The following is a 19,187-nucleotide window of genomic DNA, read 5'->3' on the forward strand; positions in this document are numbered from 1 at the left end:
ACCACTTTCCATGGAGAGTCTCAGTACGTCATAACATTCCATAAGCACAGAAACTTCATCAGTGATGCACAATGAGCATTACGTATCCACAAATTAGACCTCTTCAAAAATAATATAATAATTGAAGACATATGCACGATAAAATGTTACCTCTAAGTTATCACCAAGCTTATCTTCCATAGGATTAGTTGCTATCGATGCTGCATAACATAGATTTATGGCCTCGTGCAAATCATGGGTTGCCTTCCAGAATTTGTAAAAGTCACTGCAAGTGTTGATCTGCGATATTTTGTAAATATAACCAATGTCAGGTAATCAGAGTGTACTCAACAAACAATGGATTTGCGATCTTGATTGGTAAAACTTCAACTCATTTAAAACATTTTTTTAAGGAAAACTGAACTCACAATTGGATCAGGAGCATTCACTTGCTCGCACTGCTGGTTCAGGCCAACAAATACTGTGAAAGTTGCATGATCATGGAAGTATTGCTCTACAGCAGAACAAAATTACATGTATATCAGATCTGTGTTGTATGAGGCGCCAAGCCAAGCGCCTCACGCCTGGTTACCTAGGCGCGACTTAGGCGCTCTAGGCGAACATAAACAAAAATCCAAAGTAAATATCCTTTTTAATTACTTTCATGTACACTAAGTCATTATGCGATGTACAGGACAAAAAGAAAGAATCATTATTATCATTACTAGAACTTACATGGAAAGATTCAAACTCTCTTCTCCGTGGTTCTACATCAACTACGTTATCCCAACCTATAATATTAGTATATATCACAGAACAAAGAGAACGAATCATTATTATCATCGTCGTGGTGACCACCTTCATTTTCTTCATCATCAATTCTCCAAAACCAGAACCATTTGTTCCTCCATTTTCATCATCATCACTTCTCCAAAACCAGAATCATTTATTCCTCTACATCTAAGACAAGGATTTGTTGGTAAACAAGAGATATATTAGGAAAGCTAGGACATAATATGAATGAAATTTTCTATAAAAGTAATAATAAAACCAATTACTGATGAATCTTAGGAAATAAAATCTATAAAAGTAATAAAACCAATTACAGACGAATATTAGGAAATAAAAATCAATCACGTTAATCCGAATCACTTTTTATGTTCGTGATTCACGTTAGTAATAAATCTCATTGACAGTTAAATTAGGAAATAAAAATCAATCACATTTATATCCATCAAGTTAATTTCTTAAATATTAATTTTTCTACCATATTTATTATTATACAATGTTAGCAGTAATTGATAGCATAATTCTGAAAATGGAAACGAATTCCTATCAAGTTGCACGTAATTAGAGCAATTATGCTAAATCAACTAATGAATTACTAGCATAGTGTGGCCTCTAAGCAGAATTATACAACAGACCATATAACAAAAACATATATTGAAAATTATGTGAGAAGTATACCTCAAAAACTCCATTATCAATAGTCAAGATACTGACATCTAATGTACCACCACCAAGATCAAAAACAAGGATGTTCTTTTCTCCGGTTTTTTGTACAAACCATAAGCCATAGTTGCTGCGGATGGCTCGTTGATGATTCTTGCTACATTTAATCCAGCAATCACACCAGCATCCTTGGTAGTAAGCATCATTAAAGTATGTTGTAGAACAAAGAACACGACAACGAATCAGCTACATTTAAAAAATCCACATAAAAAATTTCAAATTCTTCCAAATCCACATAATAAATTGTGGAATCAAACATGAATTAATTTGATTTGGTTCTCAATCTTTCCAGGAGCAGTAATGACAGCATCCTAAGAATGCTTCAGCGGTTTCCTTCATCTTGGTCAGAATCATAACACTAATTTCCTCAGGACTGAAAACCTTAGTCTCCCCATCCTTAAGTTTAACCTCAACATATGGCTTTCCTTCCTTGTTGACAATCTTGTATGGTAAGAGTTTCATATCTCTCTATACCTCTTTATCATCAAACCTACACAAAACCAAAATCACTCATAAATCACAAACCCAGAAAAATCTCCACTACCAATTACACAAAAAATCTTAATCTAATCCAAATCTAAGTATTTTTTTGACTTACCTTCTTCTGATAAGTCTCTTGATATCAAAGACAGTTCTCATTACAATTCCATCAAATCAACGAACACCAAATCAAAGTAAAAAAAAAACAAACAAAACTGATAAGCAGTGCGACCAACTTCTGCTTCATCACCACCACCACACCATCATCATCAGGAATCATTATAAGAACCAGTTGAAGTAAACCACAACGCTATTCAGAAAAATAACACTACAATCGAAACTATTACCAGGAAAATCAAGAGATTGAAAATTCACCCTAATCCTAATATTAAAAATTAAATTTATGAAATTGAAGATGTAAGAAGATTGAATCATATATAATTACCCCAATGAATCCTAAGAAGTATTTCATCATTGAAAACACAGACTACCGATGAAATCGGTTATTAGCTTGAGGGTATTGATTTTTGTTTCACCTTCTGGATCTGGATCGAGATGAAGAAATCGATTCTTTGAAGAAGAAGAAGAAGAAGGAGAAGAAGAAGAAGAAGAAGGTGATGGATGTAGATGGAGAGCAAATGTTTTTAAACTTAGATTGGAAAAAAAAAACAAGAAAAATATGGATATGGAGATGAGTTCGATGTGAGATGGTGAAGAGGTAAGAAAAAATAAAGATAAAATATAAAGACGAGTACATTGATAAAAACAAAGAAGCTCTCATTCATCCGTTCTTTTCAATAGGCAAATCGTGACCATATAAAATGTGGGGCCCAAAATCCATTATCAGATCTGCATCGAAGGCTGAGGTTCGGTGAATCAGTAATTTTATGATGGCAAAATGATAAATATATTTTTCAATTCAGATACGGCTAATTATCCTCTCAGAAGTTTTACGATTTTTATTAAATCAGAGACCGCTTTTACGGGTCTGCGGCCTAACTACCGTTACTAGGGGGCCTCTGATGTGGGTCGGTAAACACTCATTTTTCACTAGTGGAGCGAAGTAAAACGAATCATCGATCTCCAAAATGTAGCAGATTCAATGCCTGATGCATTTACCGATATCTCCAAAGTGACGAGATCACATATACCAGCTGAAAACGTGCCTGCAAGGTTAGAAATCCCTACTACGGGATAGAGCACTCTAGATGGAGATGCTAAGCTTAAACTTGGTGGAAGTTTAGCTGAGGCAGTGGCCCCCCAAAGGAAAAGGGGGAGGCTACCTGGTTCGATCGATACTCACCCAAGGAAGAAGAGAGTGAGTAAGGCACAATCCGATCCATTTATCATCAATGCAGATAATCCTTCTCATCAAGTTGTCTCTGATTATAGTTATGTCCATGAATCAAATTGGAGGACACTCCGATGTCTGAAATGATTCCAGAGAACAAAGAAATCTCTATGGATTATAAGAGTGCATATGTGTTGATGGAAAGATCCTTCACAAATATTGATGATATATTTGCATATACTGTTGCTCGAGAAATCATAGAGCACGATGATATCGAACCACGCTCTATAACATAATGCCAAAGAAGAGAAGATTGGTTTAAATGGGAAGTTGCAATCTAGGAAGAACTAGATTCACTGGCAAAGAGACAGGTATTTGGTGCGGTAGTGCTAACCCCACTAGGTGTAAAACCTGTAGGACATAAATGTGTATTTGTCAGAAAGCGTAATGAGAAGAATGAAGTCGTAAGAGATAAGGCTCGCCTTGTGGCGCAAGGTTTCTCACAACGCCCTGGAATTGATTATGAAGAAACATATTCTCCTGTAATGGATGTTATAACTTTCCTCTACTTAGTTAGTTTGGTAGTTTCAGAAGGACTCGAAATGCATCTTATGGATGTGGTTGCAGCATATCTCTATGGGGATCTTGATTCAGAGATATACATGAAAGTTCCCGATGACCTTCCATTACCCGAATCAAATAACTCTAAAACACAGAGTGCATTTTCAATTAAGTTGAAACGCTCACCTTACGGATTAAAACAATCCGGGCGGATGTGGTATACCCATCTAAGTGATTATTTGATTAGGAAGGGATATACAAATAATGAGTTATGCCCATGCGTATTTATAAAGAATACAAGTTCCGGATTTGCAATTATAGTTGTTTATGTTGATGATATGAACATAATAGGTACTCTTGATGAAATAAGAGAACCCACAAGCTATCTGAAATCTGAATTTGATATGAAATATCTTGGGAAAACTCGGTTTTGTCTAGGAATTGAACTAGAACACCGAACCTCTCGAATATTAATCCACCAGTCTGCATATGTCCATAAGATACTCAGGAAATTTAATATGGACATGGTGCACCCCGCTAGAACTCCCATGATCGGTCGAAGCTTAGATGTGAATAAGGATCCATTTCGTCCTAAGCAAGATGACGAAGAAGTATTAGGAGCTTAAACTCCTTACCTAAGTGCAATAGGCGCATTATTGTACTTAGCACAATGTACTCGACCGGACATTTTATTCTCAGTGGACTTGTTAGCTAGATATAGCTCTGCGCCAACGCAACGTCATTGGAATGGTATAAAGAATGTATTTAGATACCTTAAAGGAACCATTGACATGGGTTTATTTTATCCCTATGAGGACAAAAGGAGGAATGTAAAGACAACTCCCTACACTGAAACCCCAAATAATGTTTTGGTTGGTTTCGCTGATGCTGGGTACCTTTCAGACCCACATAAATCTCGATCCCAAACTGGTTATGTATTTACCATAAGAAACACAGCAATATCATGGTAATCAACCAAGCAAACTCTCGTGGCTACCTCCACGAACCACTCTGAGATCATTGCCCTACATGAGGCAGTTCGTGAGTGTATATGGTTAAAGTCTGTCATTACACATATTCGAGGGACAAGTGGTTTGAATTCTACCACTGAAGAGCCGACATGCATTTATGAAGATAATGCAGCTTTTATCGAACAGATGAAGCAAGGATATATCACGGGTGATAATATGAAACATATTTCACCAAAGTTCTTTTACAATCAGCAATAGTAATGTCTCTTAAACATTCAAGTCGACAAAGTACCGTCTGATGAGAATGCGGCAGACTTATTTACTAAGTCACTTCCTAAGTCCTTATTTGAAAAGCACGTAAAGAGTATTGGACTAAGTAAATTTTCCGAACTCCCTTGAACACAATCAGGGGGAGATGCCGACATCGGGTGGAGTATCTGATGTTATGATGTCGATATCTAACTTGGAGTGCTGAACTCTTTTTCCCTTAACCGAGATTACTTTTTCCCACTGGGTTTTGTTACTTGACAAGGTTTTTAATGAGACGACCCAAGATTATAATTTCTCGATTAATGTTTTCTTTTCCCACATGGTTTTTCTATTCTAGGAATTTCTGAAGCAACAAGAGAAGTGGTCAGCTTTATGGAGCAACTTTACTAGGACTCAACACGTTGTACTCTTTTCCCTTCGTCAAGGGTTTGTCCCATCGTATTTTCCTTGTCAAGGTTTTAATGAGGCAACACATTTGGAGTTCCACTTTTGAACCGCACAAGAGGGAGTGTTATAGGGCCTACGGCCCATGGATGTACGGTCCATTAGATAACTAGGGTTTTCTCCTCTTATGTATATAAAAACATTATACCTATGTATTATGTCTTCTTCCTCTTTTATCAATAAAAAAACTCCCCTTTCTCTTTTCTCTTGGTTTACCTAATTATTACTCCACAAAAATGTACAATATTTGAGGGTAAAACTTGTCTTTATAATAAATTAACAAGGTTAAAATAGAGAATAATTAAATCAAATTATGTGGATCCACAACTTCTGCTTCTCAAACTTTTAAAGCTAGTGTTGAGTAGCTTTTAAAAGCAGGCCTGAAATGAAAGTGCTTCTCTCCAAAAGCACTTTGAATTAAATTTTTTACCAAACACAATTTTTGATAAAAGTTTGTTACAAAGTGCTTTTGGTTGAAAAAAAACAATCCCAAACGGGGCTATATACTAAGGGATACGACATGTTCTGGAAATAGAACTTCAATATTCAAATCCTTTCACACTCTTAGAGTTACATAGATGCCCTTGCCACACCGTATCCATAAAAAGATGAGGTCTTGTTAAGTTCGGCCCAAATATAAAGTGATCCTAATAACCGTATCCATTAAATGAAATTTCATTGGGCCTGACGAACTCAACAAAGGAGATCCAGATCCATACGTTGAGAAAGTAGAAATTCTCTTCAAAATAGGATTTTGAAAAACCAAATCCCTAAATTCTCTTCTCAAAATCAAACTCCCCCCGTAACCCGTGGACGGAGATTTCTTCTGTTGCTGCAAATTAATTATTAGAATGGCGAGAATCATCATGAAAGCTGCTTCATCTTTAACCCCAGTTTTACTGGCATATACGAGGAAGACGCCTCTTAGAAATTACAGCAGTTCTTCATCCATCTTCAGCAACCCGCAATTGAAGAACAACATAAGCCGTAGTCTAATTTATAAACAAGATCGGCCTCTAAATCTTAAGTTGTTCTCTTCTCTCGCTGAAAATAATAAGGGACCATCCAGTTCCGATCAAATCATACGTGTTCAGGAGAAATCTGAAGATCTTCTTCACAAGGTATGTTCTTTCCTTAATTTTTCTGCTCGATTCTATCGATTGATGTTTAGGGTCCAACAAACACACATAATTTGAACACCTACTCGTTCCAATCTTGCCACCTACTGTCTGCAATTTATTTTTCCATCCTTACTGTGCCCAAATCAAGAAGCCTTAGATGTATCTAGTTTGATTTATCAGAGATACTCTTGTGATGTCCTAGTGTTAAGCTGTCTTGCGAATACGTTACTAGTTAACACAAAAAATAGGATTCGTTAAAACATTTACTTTTTTCTGGCGTGTAGAGTCATAACATAGGTATAAATATGAAGGTAGAATTTGTGATACAAATAACGAACCTACCATTTTAGATTCCTTTTCTCTCAGTACTTGCATGCAACGTATATTTTGCATCTGCATGTGCTTATGCCCAACAATCATTATTGAGTATACATTTTGGGCCTAGTTCACTAGTTAAGGTGAGTATCAGCCAGTGTGTGTAGCCTACACCAGTAGATGTGAAACTCCACTTATATCTCCTCATATAGAGTTAAAGTGAGTGTTGAACACCAGAACTGCTTTGCAATAGTTATTAAGCTGTAATCAAGATCTGTATACAGCACGGAGATGATCAAATGCGATGTCTTATGCGTTTGTTAGGTGTTGTGTAGACACCAAGTGATTTTCCCTTCAAAATTGAAGATAAACCAGGAAAGCAAACGGTAACATTGACTAGAGAATACCGGGGTGATGATATCAAAGTCATAGTTCACATGCCTGCGGGTCGTTCCTCTACTGTTGAAGGCGGTGATGAATACAAGGATAGTGTAAGTGATCCACAATCCAGCATTCGCCTAGTTGTATCTCGTACGAATCTTCTCGGGACTACTTTGGAGTACGGTGTCATTGCTTATCCAGATGACTTTTCGATAGACAGTTTCTGTATCAAGTACGAAAACGCTCCAGATGAAGAAAATATCTATTACAGAGGACCTGCCTCTGCGTAAGTACTAGAATTATTGATTGCTAGGTTTGATATTATATATGTATTCAGATTTCTATCAGTTGTTGCATTCCCTGTATCTTCTAGCATTATTGGTTTCTTATTGTGCATCTTTTGTATTTCTTCAAGGAAACTGGATAAGAACTTGCAGAAAGAATTCCACAGACGTTTGAAGATCTTAGGGATTATACCCAGCACCACCAGATTCTTACATGGGTACATGGCTAACAGGGACATGTGCTCGTCAGATTCAGCCAATTCGCCTCCTACTGATCAATCTACTCCTGAATCCATTGAAGCAACAATTATTAATGATGAAGGGATTCCAGTCCACTATGTAGTTGGTAATACTATTTAATGTTCCGATTTGTGGAACGAGTATATATATGTTTTGAATCTTACTGAATTTATTATGGTTTATGTAGAAGTTTATAGACAAAGAGGACATCCACTTGTCAGGTACATACTATTTATGAACTCATAGAATCTAAACACTTAAATGCTGCTCTTATTATGAATTGGTGTTTTCTTGGTTTTTATAAATGGCAGTGCTGACGATATCCGCAACAGTAGAAAGAATCCCAAAGACTTCATCTGGATTCCTTATCCACATACTCGGTAGGTATTAATTATTTTTATTGGTATCACGATCATTGTTATTGAGTCAACTAAATTATTTAGTTCTTGTGCCAACAGTAGTGAGAAGCTATTGTGGATTGAAGTTCCTAGCGAAGGTTTCTTTGCTTCCCAAAGGTATACTATTGTTTTCACTCGCATCTACTATGTTTTCTATCCTAGTTGGCCAGATGAATATTATTAGTGATAGTATGGTGGTTAGTTTACTAGGCCTTGTTTGGTAAAATATATGATTACATAACCATAAATTGATAAATGATTTAGATATAATCATTTTTAAGATAATTTTTTCCAAACACTTTTTTTTTTCAAATAATTGATTATCTTAGAATGCAGATCTCAAAAAGGAGATGAAAGAACAATGATTTAGAATTTTTTTAGTTTGTTGTTGTTTATTTTATCTCTCTCTTGATAGTGTAGAGAAAATAAAAAAAAAAGTTCAATTTGAGTTTTTTAGAAAAAATAATCGATTATAATAAATTTTCAAAATAACTTTTTTCTGTTTATAGATAATGGAGTTTTTCAGTTATGATTAAAATAAACAATTATTATAATAGGTACCAAAGAAGTATAGAATCCATTATAATCTGTATAATGGATTATGAGCTGACAATCCGTTAAAATAATAGTTACAGAACAGACCCAAAGAATACAAATTAACTAGTTTGTTCTTTAATCGTGGCAGTGAACTTCAAGAAGATGTTGAAAATGACCTTGCTGTTGGACGTGAGGAAGATTTATTGTTCCTTGATGGCGAAGATAACAATCCTTATAGATTTTTACCTCCCAAAGATGCTTGGGATCCCCCTGTTTTCTCAGAAGAGATGGATAAAATATTGTATCCTGATCTGAAACATATGGAAGATGTGCCTGATTATGAAAAGGCTTTGGAATATTCGAGAATTGCCCTAAAAGCACACGATGATGAGATGGATAAGATAATGTATCCTAATGGACATCCTCCTGTTGTTGAAATGAGTGATTTAGAACTTGAACATTATCAAGTATGGCATATGTAAATTTGAGATAATTGTTACCGGCTCATGGTCATACTCACTTGAAAAGTGTTGTATGCCCAAATAATCAACCTATCCCCTCAAAAACATAGATCTAACGTGCAATTTCAGAGTGAACACATTGGGGTTTACTCGGGTGTTCAGTTACGAAAATGATTTATATCACGGGGTTTCTCGAGTGAGAGAGAAGGGTGGGATTTATTTTAAACCACCGGACCAAGAGAGCACACTCTCACTCGGTATACAACACCGGATCCAACCTGGAAGATTATTAAAAAAAAAAGGACCAACGTACTTGCTGGAGTGGGATGCGCTCGTTCCCTATTAGCTCTAGCTTATTTGGCTACTTTATCTACTAAACACAAAAAAGCTTTCTACTTAAGAATAAATTTCTACATACTTCATAATTTTACTGCGACACCATAAAGGTACGCATGGCGGTTTTTTAGGTTAAGATTAAGTCCTATGGCATTCTAATCTAGCATCTAGAATCGTAGCTAGGACAATCTTTTAGGTCCTATGCCAGTTCTAATCTAGCATCTAGATGCGGTGAGTGTAAAAGTAAAAGTAGACACTTACATGAAACAACAAAAAGTAGTATTAGGTTGGGCTGAATGGAACCACACGTCGAGCTGAAGGGAACATTGCAACCATCTCAACCGTCGGATCAAAAGATAGAAAATTTGATCGACGACTGAGATGGTTGTGTTGTTCATTCAGCTCGACCAAATTCTACTTTTCGCGAGTTTGAGTCCTTTACTATCTTGTGCAATACAAAGAAACTACTATATATTGTGGCAACAAAAATAAAATTTTCTTCCGGGTAAAAGTTTCTCAGGAACGGTCATGGTCGACTTTTGAGTTATATTATATGACCATGGTTAAATAATGAACCCTTGTACAAATAGAAAAACATTATACCAAGATAGGCTGTAAAATTGGACAAACTGATAGGCAGGTGGAAAAAATTATACAAAACATATACTTTCTAGGTAATTCTTAGAGTACCAGCACCTTCAACCCCTGAAATTTCTGATTCATTCTAATTCTTGGGGTCATTAAACTAGAGACATGGTCTATGGAAATCCAGTTCTTCAGGTGAGGAAGCAGGTCCTCCATCATGAAAATCCTGCGAGATTGGAGCATGTGGTGATCTTGCAGGCACTTGATTAACTTCCATCAAGTATGGATTAAACTTGTTAAGCACCCTCAGAATGATGAAGCAAGTTTCATGTTGGAAACTCGTTTTGTGGGATCTTTATCACTCCTCCCGACATCTTCATTCCACATTCAGTTCACCTTCACCACTTTTTCTTGTTGTGCCACATATGCATGATCAAAGTTACGTATTCACAGCCATTGAAATTGTGCGAAAACGATCAGGCAACCCTTCGGCATCACGATTATTGATGTTACTAGTTTCTTCACAGAAGTTTTATAAAATCTTTCCATAAAAAGTATTTTTTTTTCATAAATACCATTGATTTGATTTAATGTAAACATATATAATTCCTACAAATACCATTGATTTGATTTAATGTAAATACCATTGATTTGATTTGATTTGATTCCTCTTCATCCATCGTATACTTGGAACCACGAATTCTAACATTACTTGGTTGTGATTGTTGTGTTTATTATTGTGCTTGTTTGTGATCGTTGCGATGAGGATGCCATATTTGCTAGTTATGGAATTTATAGAGATTTTTTCTGATAGAGATTGAGTTGATACGAGTAGTTTTGTTTGAAATTAGGGAAAAGTGAGTATTGAGATGATATGAAACTGTGAAATTATGAGATAAAGATGAAGAAGGTGTGGTTTTTAAGTTTAAAGATAGGGTGAATTTATAGGGAAATGAAAGGAATAACAGTCGTTGGATGGCGAGATTGGTAAGTAGCATTGCCGGAGTTGGATCACATGTTGGTGGATTAAACTGGCGATTTTGGGTCACACGCCAACGGTTTTAGATCACATGCATGCCGGTGTGTTTGTGGAGCCGCACAGTTTTTCATCAAGCGCGCGTTTGGTCTACTGCCGCAATCAACAAATCCTCAATTTTGTTGGTTTACCAATCAGTTTTTCATGTTTGTTGAGTTCATAGTGGGAACAAAAACAAACTTCAAATTTGTTGAGTCCATAGGAACTGCTCTTAGTGGGCGTATGTGTCGACCGTAAAAATTGACCATTTATTTACGGCAAATACTCTAGTAAAAATTTCCATCTTGAAATAACGCCCGCAAAAAATACGGATGACTAGTGATTGATCATTAGTGGAATCCTATTAGAAAATGATTGCTAATAATAAATTATGGATAAAGGTTAATTTAGACCTATCGAAAATGTGAAAATTTAAATCTTATCTAAACTATTAGTTAACAAGCTAACATCCGATATGGATTCGTACTATTACATTAAGTTAACATGTTGCCGTGCAAACCTACCAGCGAATCTCATGAGGAACATAGTCAGTCGGTTTTGATAAGAAAAAGGAATCAAGATTTGGTTCCTCATATATCTCCACACAAAAAAATTGTGCATAGTTTCCCTAGAGTCCGTGTTAAAAAAAGATTACATATGTTAATTTTTATTTTTGTACGTAGGTAATAACTCTGTATTGAGGAATGATATGGTCTATAGAAGAAAATACAAACCTTCTTCAGACATAATCAAATTAGCAAACGACATGCATCAAGACTACAATTGGGCAAATGCAGTGTTACCTCCGCCGCTACTTGGCATGGATGTTACGACAATTGACACTTCACAACTTCGGAGGACTAAAATAATTCAAGTGCGTTGGATGAGAACCTTGATAGACACATTTTTGTGTCTGATATAATCTCAATTGTATATATTGTTAGTGCTCGATTTTGTATTTATTATGGCCTTTTGTGTATTTGTAGGTATTTTTGGGAAAATAAGCTTTGGCGGCGAAATTGGCGCGAAAAGTGGTTTTTGTGCTCGTGGAAGAAAATTACTATACGGACACTAAATTTGGATAAGGGGTAGCCTAATTACTAAGGGGCACCTTCAGGACACCCCAAGACCACCTGCTATTCGCACCCCCACTCTGGATAAGGGGGAGGTCATCTTTAACATTTGAAAATGATTTTTGGAGGGAAAATATTGTTATTCCCTAGCAGATTTTCTATCAAAGTTTTGAACGTGTTCTAGGGCGATTCAATGGCTGATTTTTGGTAGGAAGTTGTGATATGTCCTAGCAAACACGTTGTGGGATTTTGGTTCGACCAGAATTGGCTATAATTGGCTAGATAATTCACAAGTTGAAAACAGGGAAACACGGGCAGGAAATGATATTCACGGGATTTGGAGAAGATTGAACGTGTTATGTACGTGCATGGAAGACCCTCACAGCCTGTTGGAGCGTGAAGGAGTTAAATATGGTAATTTGGAGGCTTGAAAACGCGTGAGAAGATGAAACAGGAAAGAAAATATTCCAAGTAAATGCCGAGTAAATATTTGGAGGCTTGAAAACGCTGAAAGAAAATATTTTCTTTCACTGCCGAGTAAATGAAGATTTTTGGGAGTAATTGAGGGAGATTCAACGAGCTGTAGGTGTATAAATAGGTTCCTAGGATCACATATATGCTTGTCGAGAGTTTGGGGAGTTAGCAGAGAGAAGAGAACGAAGAAATCACGAGTTGCAGACACCACAGTTCTGCTGCTGCACAGCTGAAGAACACGAAGAACAGACCAGCAGAGACCTTCGTTTATCAACTGTCGTAGTTCACTTTCATTTGCGGCAGTTCTTCAGCGACAGCGGAGCATCGACAACAGCACTTCAGTTCTATCGTTGTTTCGAGACTATTTCTGTGGGTCGCAATTAGCTGTTTTACTCAATTATTTTCCTTTTCATCATTTGTAAAACACTTGTGAGCAATGAATACCAATTTTGAGAAAGTTTACACAATGATGAGATAAATCCCTTAGTCGAGGCAACGGAGGAAGCCATTGTTCCATGAAAAGTGGTATAATTCTATTTTAATTATTTCTTGCAATTATTTTACATGATTATTTGCATAGAACTATTATAGAAAATTGATTTTTATTGAGTAGTTGTGAATTATTTTGATGGAGCATGCTGGGTTTTAAAACTTTTGATGTTTCATGCCTTGCGATTACAACCATTACTTCAAAAATCTATTAGAGGAAAAATATTAGAATCGCTTTAAAAGAAAGAATTGCATGAATATTGATTAGAATTTATCACTTAATTGGTCAATGGTGGAATCCAAAGTCTCGGTATTTCCTTATTGTTTTTGAAACAACTTTATTTATTTGAATCTAAAAAATCCATTTCCTTCACAAGTCTGAAAAGAACCCATTTTTACCACTATTATTACAACCATTTGAAAAACCATCAAATTTTGGCGCCGCCGACGCGGATTTGTGTTTAGGTAGCATTTTTAGATTTTTTTTTTTAGATTTTTTTATTTTCATTTGTTCCTCTTTACGTTTCTTTGGGTGTGTCTTTGATTTGCAGGTTTGAAGCTGGATACTAAGGACTTGGATCAATTTGGAGGAGTTATGTAGATTAGAGCGCTGAAATTTGTTGGGTAGTTGCGATATGTCCCAACAAAACTATCATGAGTGTTTTGGTCGATCAAATTTGGCTGGAAAATCCGTGATAAGGAATCAGGGTTGTACGTGCATGGGAGAAGCAGTTCACGAATTTGAGTGTGTTCTACACATGTTTGATGACTCTAGCAACAACAAAGATCGTGAAATAGATAAACAAGGAAGTATAGAAAGCTGAGAGCATCGACAGAGCCGAATTAGGCAAGAAAATATTCCCGAGATATTTTTCTTCACAGCCGAATAAATGAGGATTATTCAGGAGTTTATGGCGAGATTAAATGAGTCTTAGGAGTATAAAAAGTTTGCTTGGGTCTAGTAGAAGGGGTGTCGAGAGTTTGGGGTCGAGAGGAGGTCCAGAGAAGCAGAAATCAAGAGTTGATGAAACTTTGTTTCTGCTGCTGCTGCTGATGAAGAACACCAAGAACACGAAGAACAGACTCGTAAAGACAGTCGTTTATCAACAGTGTCTAAGACCCAAATCGTGGGTCGCAGTGCAGTCTAAACAGCAGCAGCACTTGCGTTGTATCGTTCATTCTGTTACGTTTTTTGTGCGTCGCAGATTACAGTTTTAAACCATTTTCTCTTTTTCTCTCCATTGTAAACACCATTTGAGCCATAATAAAATATTTTGAGCGTTTTTTCATCATGATGATCTAAACCCAGCACTGGGATGACGGAGGAGGATGAATATCGTGCATGGGTAAAAAAAATTTAATTTTTTTTATGACTTTTGCATTAATTTAAAATTGAAATATGATTTGAATTAATTGGTTGTTATTTAATTTGATGATGTATGCTTAGCTTATTGTTTCGACACATCATGCTTAGGACTTACAATCAATGTTTTAAGAATCTATCTTGGCAAAATCAGAGTCTATGTTAATTTTATTGAGTTTTAATTGTCAAAGAATATATGAATAAACCTTGTGTAGTGAATTCAGACAAATCCTTAGTCCCAGTACCTCTCACCCATTGTTAATATTTTTTTGTATATAATTTTATTAAATCTAAAATTTCATTTCCTTCACAAGTCTGAAACGAACCTGTTTACTACAACCCCAAAAAAATCTTTTATCATGCACATGCTGATCATTCACATTCCCATGATTCACACTCTCGTACCCCTTACGCACGTGGAGAAAGCAACACACGCGGAAGAGGACACGAGGGACCCAACAGAGGTCACGGGGCGTGGTGGTAATCCAAATGTTTGGAACATAGATGTACCTTCTGGCCCAAGTGGTGGCAGCTCAAAGGTCGATAAAGCTCCAAGAAACCCCCCTATTAAGAAGGACGAAGATGGAAACGGTTCTTGTTATAGGTGTGGATCCACTGCACATTGGTACCAACAATGTAAAGCTAGTAACAAAGTTGCATATATCTACAAGAAGTATCGAGAGTTTGTGGAACAAGAATCTAACTATCTGGAAGAAGGTGAGAATTCCCCTGATGTAAACCTCACAATATAAGATTTCCAAGGCAACAAGAGTCATGCCATATTGGGTACACCTGATTTGATTGATTGAAATTGTTTCTTTAGTTACCTTTTTGATCTTAGACGTTTATTTTAATAGACTCTGGTTTAAATAATTTTTCTTGATGGCTTGGACTACTTTATATGTCATCATGATTAACTTATGAATGGATTATCTATGAGTATTTATTATATTAATCATATTTTGGTAATAGTTTAATAGATTATTTTTACCTTGATAATCTGTTGTTTAGAATGTATATTAGGAAGAAAAATATATCATTCTAGTAAGACTCAAATTCTCCAAAGTACATGAGATACATTATTCGGATTTTGTAACGATGCCACATTATCTACTTGTAGGAATGTCTCAAGGAGAGATTGAATGTCTGGCTGGTAGTGGAACCACCCATACTATCTTAAGAAATAGACAATTGTTTGTTAACTTGACCCCTTATAATACATCTGTGACTTGATGATTAGATCATCACAAGTGATAATTGGGCGAGGTAATGCTCAATTCATGTTTCCAAATGGCACAATGATTAAAGTCACATAAGCTCTATATGCACCAAGAGCTAACCGCACCTTGTTAAGTTTCAAAGATATTCGTGCAAACGGTTATCATTTGGAAACTCACAGTGATAATAGAATTGAATATATACATGTTACCTCTAATGAATGTGGAAGAAAACACATTTTAGAGAAACTAATGAGTCAATCTAGTGGATTATACCTCACTACTATTCGGATTATTGAATCTCATGTTGTTACCAACGATGATTTGTTGAATAATGACTCATACAGGCTTTGGAACGACCGATTAGGGCACCCAGGTTATGACATGATGATTCATGTTTTAAAGAACTGACATGGACATCCCTTTTTTCGAGGAAAAAAGAAAATGGGACAACAGACTGTTATAGTGCAAAGTAACCAACTACTAACTGGTAAGAGTGTTACTCCAACACGACAGTTTCCTTCTCAAGAAGTTGATGTGCAACATATTTCCCATTCTGCTTCATTGACTATGTCAAAAGCACATCATTTATTTTGCAAAGCCTGTTCTTTAGCAAAAACAAGATCGATACCATCCTATGCTAAAGATACCAAACAAAATATCCCATTTTTGCATAGGATACAAGGTGATATTTGTGGACCTATACATCCATAATGCGGATCATTCAGGTATTTTATGGTTCTGGTAGATGCTTCGAACCGTTGGTCACGCGTCGCATTATTGTCCACAAGAAATGCTGCATTTGCAAAGCTCCTAGCACAAATTATTCTTTTGAGGGCTCACCACCCTGATTACCCTATCAAGTATATCATACTTGATAATGCTGTAGAATTCACATCAAAAGGATTTGATGATTACTGTATGTCTAGTGGAATAGACGTAGAGCATCTCGTACCCCATATTCACACTCAAAATTGTCTCACAGAAGCTACTATCAAAAGGTTACAGATGATAGCTAGGGCACTGGTTATGCGTACCAACCTGCCTATTACTGCCTGGGGATACGCTATATTGCATGCATCTTTACTTATTCTTTTTCGACCCACTGCTAGCCAACCATTTTCTGTGTACCAGTTGGTAACTGGATATGAGCCTGATATTTCACACTTACGCAATTTGGTTGTGCCGTATATGTGCCTATTATGCCCCCACAGTGTACTAAAATGGGTCCACAAATACGATTAGGTATTTATGTTGGATATGAATCCCCAACTATTATCCGCTATTTAGAACCTTTGACAGGCGATTTGTTTACCGCTACATTTGCGGGATTGTCACTTTGATGAGACAACCTTCCCGTCGTTAGGGGGAGATAATAAAAAGGATTTTCTAAGGGAACGACAGGAATTATCGTGGTGTGTTCCCACGTTGTCTTACCTTGATCCCCGTACTCCACAATGTGAGAGCACTAGTGGAAATCAGCAGTTCCATGACCGTCAGTAAATGTCATATATACGAGTTATACGACCATTTGTAACCGTCTCTGTTGGGATCTCTGATAAAGTGTCGTTGTGCCAAACAACCCTTGGACGTGGGTCTAAAAATAACGAATGATTTTATGGGTAATGGGTACAGACCCTTAGCAGTGGGTCTCAGATTTAAGTAATAATATAAAAAAAGTATAGATTCAGATTTGCTGAAATGCCTGAATGGCTAAATCAAATCTGAAACAATCTGACTGAACATCAAACGAAACTCAAATTAAATTCAAATGAAACCAAACCTAAAACTCAAATTCAAATGAAACCAAAAATAAAACTCAACATCATTCATTGTATCCATCAGGTTTAAAATTACACAAAATAGTATTGAAATCCTGAGTTCGGAACAATATACAAGTACTAGCTAGCTAGTGAGTTCTAATATTAAACAACAAAACGATGCACTAATACACAATTGATTAAACAACAAAACGACAAACTCTACCCCGACGATGAACTTAGCCCATACTTTAGAATGGTGGTATCTGTAGCTAAGAAAAATAAGTTAAGATCTAGAAAACAACAAATAAAAGAAAGAAATACCCGACGATGAACTTAGACAATACTTTAGAATGGTGGTATCTGTAGCAAAGCAAAATAAGTTATGATTCAGAAAACAACAAATAAAAGAAAGAAAGTGATATAAATATTTACATATCCAAATAGATCAGATAGGATGACTGAGATCTAGCAGTAAGAAAGTCATACATTTCTTGAAATTCAGCATCATTGAATCTGGTATCAGGACCTGGAATAATGAGTACAACCTTGTTCTCATCTACCACAAACTGCTTCAGCTGATGGTTGAGCACACCATAAGCAATTTTGCGGTCATAGGCAGCAACAACCTTCTAAATATCTTCAGTTACTTCTTTGAGTTTGAGAATAAATTGTAATAAATGTATAGCTTTTCTGCATCACAGGGAAGTACCAAGGTTTAAGACTCGCACATCAGACGGAATAAAAAAAACAAATTAAATTAAATTGGACCAAATGCCTAACCTTTCTGTAAGCATTTAATACACCTAATCACAAGACATTTGATGTAATAAATCCCTATCAAGTTTCAGTCAACCCCAAGTAAAGGCTAATGGTCTTCATGCACAAATGACAAATAGTTACCAGACATACCCACTCAAGTAGTTTGTTAGACATGAATACACTAGTAAAGTATCTTACAAGGCACAAATATTATGAAAAAATTCTTAAAAATAGTGCAATAAGGAGTAATTAACATCTTAAGAACAAAAACTAAAGGAGTTAAAACTTTCCTACCTTTTCTGCGAACCCCGTCTCTGTCAAGCACAACACATCCTTGAGCACAACGGAGGATTCCAGCAGGACTTATCTGCAAGATTTGAGATGAAACTTGTCTCTATGGTGAACTGGGAATGGAAAAATGGTTGCAGAGTACTGCATGATATAAGAAAATCCCCAAATCAAAAATCATTTTACATAAACTGGAATCCACAAAACTAAACCTAATAACATGTTACTCCATCTAAATACCAAAACTAAACCTAGATTTGTATGGACCAGATTATGGTTTTGGAGCCTACGAAGATAAAAATCTTCCATTAAAACCAAATCCAAATAAGCATCAGTTATAAATATATGAATACACAAGAAAGGGACTATTGATTCTTACAAAGGCACTACCGTTACTAGGGGGTCTCTGATGTGGGTCGGTAAACACTCATTTTTCACTAGTGGAGTGATGTAAAACGAATCATCCATATCCAAAATGTAGCAGATTCAATGCCTGATGCATTTACCGATATCGCCAAAGTGACGAGATCACATATACCAGCTAAAAACGTGTCTGCAAGGTTAGAAATCCCTACTACGG

General features: G+C 36.2%; 1 protein-coding gene across 2 annotated transcripts; it reads left to right on the forward strand.

Annotated features, from left to right (window-relative positions):
* The first annotated feature begins 6,254 nt into the window (after positions 1-6,254).
* On the forward strand, positions 6,255-9,327 carry LOC113299869. Of its 2 annotated transcripts, none has more exons than XM_026548965.1 (7): positions 6,255-6,629; positions 7,280-7,611; positions 7,741-7,955; positions 8,037-8,070; positions 8,161-8,229; positions 8,308-8,364; positions 8,933-9,327. In XM_026548965.1, exons 1-7 carry the CDS (start codon positions 6,360-6,362, stop codon positions 9,264-9,266), a joined length of 1,311 nt encoding a protein of 436 aa, XP_026404750.1. In that variant the 5' UTR covers positions 6,255-6,359; the 3' UTR covers positions 9,267-9,327. The 2 variants fall into 2 exon arrangements, with proteins under 2 accessions (XP_026404750.1, XP_026404751.1); XM_026548966.1 differs by having other exon boundaries at positions 6,374-6,629; positions 7,269-7,611.
* The last annotated feature ends 9,860 nt before the right edge of the window (positions 9,328-19,187 follow it).

Source organism: Papaver somniferum, chromosome 7, assembly GCF_003573695.1.
Source record: "Papaver somniferum cultivar HN1 chromosome 7, ASM357369v1, whole genome shotgun sequence".
Lineage (NCBI taxonomy): Eukaryota > Viridiplantae > Streptophyta > Magnoliopsida > Ranunculales > Papaveraceae > Papaver > Papaver somniferum.